The sequence below is a fragment of the Pseudopipra pipra genome, chromosome 7 (assembly GCF_036250125.1).
Source record: "Pseudopipra pipra isolate bDixPip1 chromosome 7, bDixPip1.hap1, whole genome shotgun sequence".
NCBI classification, from domain to species: domain Eukaryota; kingdom Metazoa; phylum Chordata; class Aves; order Passeriformes; family Pipridae; genus Pseudopipra; species Pseudopipra pipra.
The window spans coordinates 8,570,198-8,576,197 of record NC_087555.1 but is presented as its reverse complement, the minus strand read 5'-3'; the positions used below and the strand labels follow the sequence as shown (position 1 = coordinate 8,576,197).

Here is a 6,000-nt window from a genome sequence, read left to right as displayed (position 1 = left end):
TACCTAGAGGGTGTAGTATAGCTCCATGGGATTACAGAGTAATTCTCACCTGCAAAATTTTCACCAGCCTTATGCACCTGCAGCAACCAGATGGATGGAAAATAGTGCTGTGAGCAGCACACTTCTTTTCAGGCCAGCGTTCTCTGTGAAAGGAAAACAATCTTATTTTTTAAAGGTAATAAAATCAGCTACAGGATAAAACATAGAAACTTTTGTTTAAGGTTTTCTTTACCCATTGCTGGCCAAAAGATCTTGGTATCTTCAGCATCTGCTGGGAAAAACTGTGGTTGCCCTTTGTGCTATCCATAATGACTTAGTCAAGCAAAAATGTTAACATTATTTTTACTTCTTGTGCAGCAGTTTGCCCATTCCCACGTTCACAGGGTGCTAAGCAATAAGGTCTGGTCATAGACTGGCCACAAAGTGGGCACTTAGGAATTTGTTGACCAGTCTTGAACATTACAACCCTTGGGCAAAATATTTCTGCTTGTATGGAAACAGAGGTATTTAAAGAAATCTCAAGGGCTCTTTGCAAGTGCAGAGGTTGTTCTACACATTGTAACTTACAACCTCATGGCATAAGGTATAAAAATACATTTTGTTTTGGCTTCTAGGACATCTGCATTCACAGGAGTTATATTTTGGTACACTTGTGCCAGCAGGACCTATATTATGCTCAGCAGTGTCCGCTCACATGTGAAATCCCTGCCCCGGAGGTGTCAGTCTGTCAGCAGATCAATGGCAGGCATCTGAGCCCATGTGGCTGCTCTGCCCTTCTGCCCCCCTGCCAGTGGGACTCACACAACCCTGCCCTGAGGGACTGGGCACAGGACAGAGGACCTTAGGGGTGATGGGTTCACAGAGGAGAGGGAGGAGCTCCCAAAGCATCTAATGGCTCTCTTGTTCACTCCCTCGTTGGCCATACTGCATTTCATCTGCTGTCTCAGTAATTGCACTGAGATTGCGCTGCCTTGCTGAGGTTCGTCAAGAGGGCAGCACCCCCAAAAGGGACTGCACAGGCATGTTTTTAGTGAAAAAAAATCTATGGGATGATGCAGAAAGAAAAAAACCCCTCCTCTGTTACATCTCATGGCTTGTGTGTTCCACTGGTTGAAGGTAGCTGTACTCCATGCAGAGGGATAGAGACCTTGAGCTGCTTTACCTTCTCAGCAAGGCTGAGTTAACTTGAGGGAAAACCTTATGGTGTAATTGTAACACACCCAGGGCCCAGAGAGGGTTAACTCAGAGCTCCTCCTGGTTCTGATGCGAGATGCCCAGCACACTATGGTGTCTGCTGATCAGTCCCATCCTGGGCAATGCAGGACTCACCCAAATGAACTTACTCAGAGACTTATGCTGAGTTTGTAGTAGGTGAGTTGCTCTTGGGGCACCAGGTAGCTCCCTGGGTACAGCAGCCTGGATGGTCCTTCAGCAGCTATCCTCTTTGGCAGAGGGACTAACTGCATGCCAGACTGATGCACAACTATGCCAGTAGAGTCAGAAACATCCCTTAATGAAAACCCTGACAGTGAGCTCCAATTTATACCTCTGCTGACCAGCTCCTCCTGCTCACATACCACATTTACCAGTAATTGCTGCCTGACTTCTAATTGCTCTCATTAACAAGAGCAATGGAACAAATAAGTTCTACAAACACAGCTTTGATGCAAAAAAAGCACTAGAAAGAGCAGAAGTTCAGCATCCTCTTATATATGTTGGTACTGAGCACACTACTAAAGTATACTGGTGTGACCTAAATATTTATATCACAGTTAGCAGTGCTTGAGGTACAAGGACTGAAAGCAAAAGAGATTTTTTTGGTGCATTTTTATACCAACAAATGTTGAGCCAGCAGCCAACAAGGCACAAATCTGTTTCTCTGAGATCTAAGTACAGCACAGAAAGCTGAGCTCAGCTGTCTTTCCTCCCCCTCGGCCTGACAGTTCCATACCAAACCAAAATCTCTCATCTATGCCTCTTGCTGTCTCTCTTTGGAGCTGTTTGCATCAGTCCCAGGCCATTCTGTCAGCTCTGGGGCAGGAGCACAGTGCAAGCAGCGATGCTTGCAGCCAAAACAGCTTACAGAGCTTCAGCCAGGAGCGTACAGGAGGGGGAGCATTTGCTACGATAGCTGCTTCCTTCCTGGGAAGCCACGGCTTTCTTTCATGTCTCCTTCAAGCCCTTCAGCCACCAGGATGCTCCAGCTGCATCTGACTGCACAAGGCTTTTTCTGGGCTCAGAGAAGGGCTTGCTGAGACTGAAACTGCCCACCTCAGCCAGGCTTGCAGAAAACTTCCCAAAAGCGACCTGCTCCCTCAAGCAGATGGAGAATTACCAGAAGTGCAGAGTCCACAACATTACTCCTTACCATTGCAACCTGGTCTGCAGCTGCCACTTCAGTTTTGACACGGCAGTGTGGGCACTCCCTCTTCTGATTATGTTACTACAGGGGCTTCAAAGGGGTTTCCCACAAGCAATGATTTACCTGTAAGCTTTGGGAACATGCCTTTAATGTGACTGCCCATTCCTATTTTAAAAGACATACTGAGCATCATCCAAGCCCCTACAGACATTTGCAAACACATCTTTCTATTCGCTGAAACATGCAACGGCATTTTCCAGAGGTGCTCTGATAGTGAGGAAGGGCCACCTGGTCTAAGCATTTTCCCTTGTAAAAATGCTCAGGTTGGTTTAGTTATGTTTAGCCATCTCGAAGTTTCCAGCTCCTCCAAAAAAGTCCAGCTCAGGCCTCTGCTGAAGTCGCTGTGGTTATGACTCAAGGGCTAAATACGTCAGGAAATCATGCGTATCCAGCAAAATCCAGCTTTCTGCATCTGGCCTACTGATTGCTAGGTGGGATTGTTCTGTGTTTAAGTAACCACAGCTTCTGAACAGGAACTTCTGGAAATGGCTTCTTTCTGATCCGCTTCGGAAATAAGAAATCTGGGGGCATTTATGTGAAGGCCCAAACAGAAAAGGAGCATTGGCTGGGTAAATTGTCCTGCACTTCTGCATGCCTGTGGGATTCCCTCCACTCAACCTCCACAAAGACATCAGCCCCAGGCAAGGTCCTTGCTGTCAAATGGGCCTGCCCTCTCTTCAGGGGAGATAAGAATGGACTGAGAGTGTTCTTCAGTGGCCAGCATAGAGTCATAGAATAGTTTGGGTTGGAAGGGACAGTTAAAGGTCTCCAGTCCAACCCTCCTGCCATGAGCAGGGACACCTTCAACTGGATCAGGTTCCTCAGAGCCCTGTTCAGTCTCACCTGGAATGCTACCAGGCAGGGTAGCAGGGTAGCCCCTGCACAAGAGCAAATCCTCCATCATGTAATGTACATGCTGCTTGCCTGGCCTTCTGATGGCATGTCTGATGGTAGAGCCTGATGGTCCATGCCTGGTGGTACATGCCTGGCAACCACACTTCCACGGCATGTTGAATACCCATATTCCCAACTGGCCTGTATAAATAGCTTCTGAAGTGGGAAAGTGGTTTGGTTTGGACCCACAACTTCTAGGCAGGTAAAACTCGACATGGTGGTTACATTACTTTCTCTTAGCATCAGAGCAAAGCACCCCCACAGCACACATAGGCCTGTGTTTGTGGCTTTTAGCTAATTTAATTTCCTCAAGTCACCTCAGAATACTGACAAGATGGACTTACAAGAAAGATTTTCTTCCATCTTCAGCTGATTACTATTCTTCTTTAAAACCAGCTTGAAAAGTGAAACATATATTCAAAAATTAAAAATAGCATTTGGGTTGGTATATAGGAAGACAGGGGTTTTGTGGTCCTAGGCTTCTTTGTACAGCTGGAAAGGACATGAGCACTGCAGGAAAGACAGGATCCTCGAGCAGCTTAAAAAAACCAGCACAAACCAGAAACAACTATTTGTGAAAACCAACGATGCAGCACCTGTAGGAAGGAGTCAACACTGGCCTGAGATGCAGCATGCGATGGGAGGGATGCTTTTCTCTGGAGTGGATGTTGTAGCCCAGCCCAGCTGCCCTCTGCTCAGTTTGACAGCCACCTTATGGCAAGTAAAACTGACTAAAAGCTTTTAAAATTTCCTTTTCTTTGTGTCAAAAATATAATTTTGATAAAAATAGCTGGAGAGAAATTCCAAGTTCAAGAGACTGAACAGCTCTTTCTTCTGAAAGATGCATTTAAAGTTCCCCTGTCCACATCACACAAGGTCAGAAAGTCTACCTAGTAATAGCTCCATGCACCATCACCATAAATAAGTCAGTATTTATAGTCAGCCAAGGTAGTTTGCAGTTAGTGCCAGTAGAAGTCACTCCTTTTTACCACTCTGTGTAGTTTGGATTTTAATGTAACTAATAACCTGCAGAAAAATGGTACAGGTCCCCAGATGGGTCCCTCATCCCAGAAAACTAACAATTAAACTCTCTTCATCCACACAGCCCTATGTTTAGAACTCAAGTGAAGAGGCTGAAAGAGTAAAAACTCTGAAATATCTATCCCCAGCAGAGTTCTCCCCCAACATGTGTGTGGGCACCTCATGAGCAGAGGGGACCAACCAGACGCTCATGTCACGTCTCAAAGGTGTTGCTGCACAACATTCCACCTCATCACAATGCCTGGGAGGGGCGTGGAACCCACAGAGGCATCCGTGGAACCAGTGGTTGCCATAGGCGAAGGTCGAGAGCTGCCATGCACCAGACATCACACCTTTCAAATTCTGGAGCAAGACATGAGCTCTGATCAAGCCCATCGCGATCACAAATCATGCCAAGAAACGATGGAGGAGAAAGGCTACTTAATGAGCTGGGCTATAGGCTGGGTCAAACATTAGGGGAGGGCAGCTTCTCCAAGGTGAAAGCAGCCACCTCCAGCAAACACAAGGGCCCCTTAGCCGTCAAGGTGGTGGATCGGTCACGAGCATCCCGAGCCGTCGTGTACAAGTTTCTGCCTCGGGAGCTCTCCATCGTGCGCAAGATCCAGCACCCCAACATTGTGCACGTCTTTGAGCTCATCGAGGTCTGCAATAGGAAGCTCTACATCGTGATGGAGGCCATGGACACTACCCTGCTGCAGCTGGTGGAGCACCTGGGAAAGCTGCCCTGTGTGCCCAAGGCTCGGGACATCTTCGTGCAGGTTGTGAGGGCTGTGCGCTACCTGCACGACCGCAACTTGGTGCACCGGGACCTCAAGTGTGAGAACGTGCTGCTCACTGCCGACGGCCGCCGCGCCAAGATCAGTGACTTTGGCTTTAGCAAGGAGATCCACGGCTACCCGGACCTGAGCACCACGTTCTGTGGGACAGCAGCCTTTGCTTCCCCAGAAGTGCTGATGGGCATCCCCTATGACCCCAAGAAGTATGACATGTGGAGCTTGGGGGTGATGCTCTACATGATGGTGGTCGGCCGTGTTCCCTTTGATGATACCAACATCCAGAGCATGCCTCAGCTGCAGAAGAAAGGGGTGCTGTACCCAGAGGGGCTGCCCCCATTGCCAGAGCCCTGCCAAGCCCTCATTGCCCAACTGCTCCAGTTCATCCCGGCTTCCCGACCCGGTGCAGGGCAGGTGGCCAAGAACCGCTGGCTGAATGGAGGCATCTGAAGGAGAGGTTCCTCCATGAAGGTTCTGGAGGAGCAGTAACACTTTGGTGCAATAAATGCTGTTGTGAAAAAGCATTTCTGCGGTCTATTGATTATTTTGAGGCATGGGGTGCCTGATTGAACTTCAAGCACTAGCAAGGCCATGTGCTCTCAGGAAGTGGTCAGATCCCTTCCCAAAACAGGTGTATGAGCCTGCTGCAGGCTGGGTTTCAAGACAGAACAGCCATGCTGAGCTGGTGGTCAGAGCAAACCATGGGGTGCTGATACCAGCAGTGGCTGCCTGACCACAGCAGGGGCCTGCACCCCCCGTCAGGCAGGTCAGGGCTCTCCCACAGAGCTAGCATTGCCAGGGCAGGTGGCAAGGTGCAGCAGTGCAGCCCATTATGGTGCCTGCCCTCTAATGCATGTAATGAATAGCAAG

General features: G+C 48.5%; 1 protein-coding gene across 1 annotated transcript; it reads left to right on the top strand.

Moving 5' to 3' along the window:
- Positions 1-4,628: 4,628 nt before the first annotated feature.
- Positions 4,629-5,654, top strand: TSSK6 (testis specific serine kinase 6). Its single transcript, XM_064660477.1, has one exon. It carries the CDS (start codon positions 4,747-4,749, stop codon positions 5,578-5,580), a length of 834 nt encoding a protein of 277 aa, XP_064516547.1. The 5' UTR covers positions 4,629-4,746; the 3' UTR covers positions 5,581-5,654.
- The last annotated feature ends 346 nt before the right edge of the window (positions 5,655-6,000 follow it).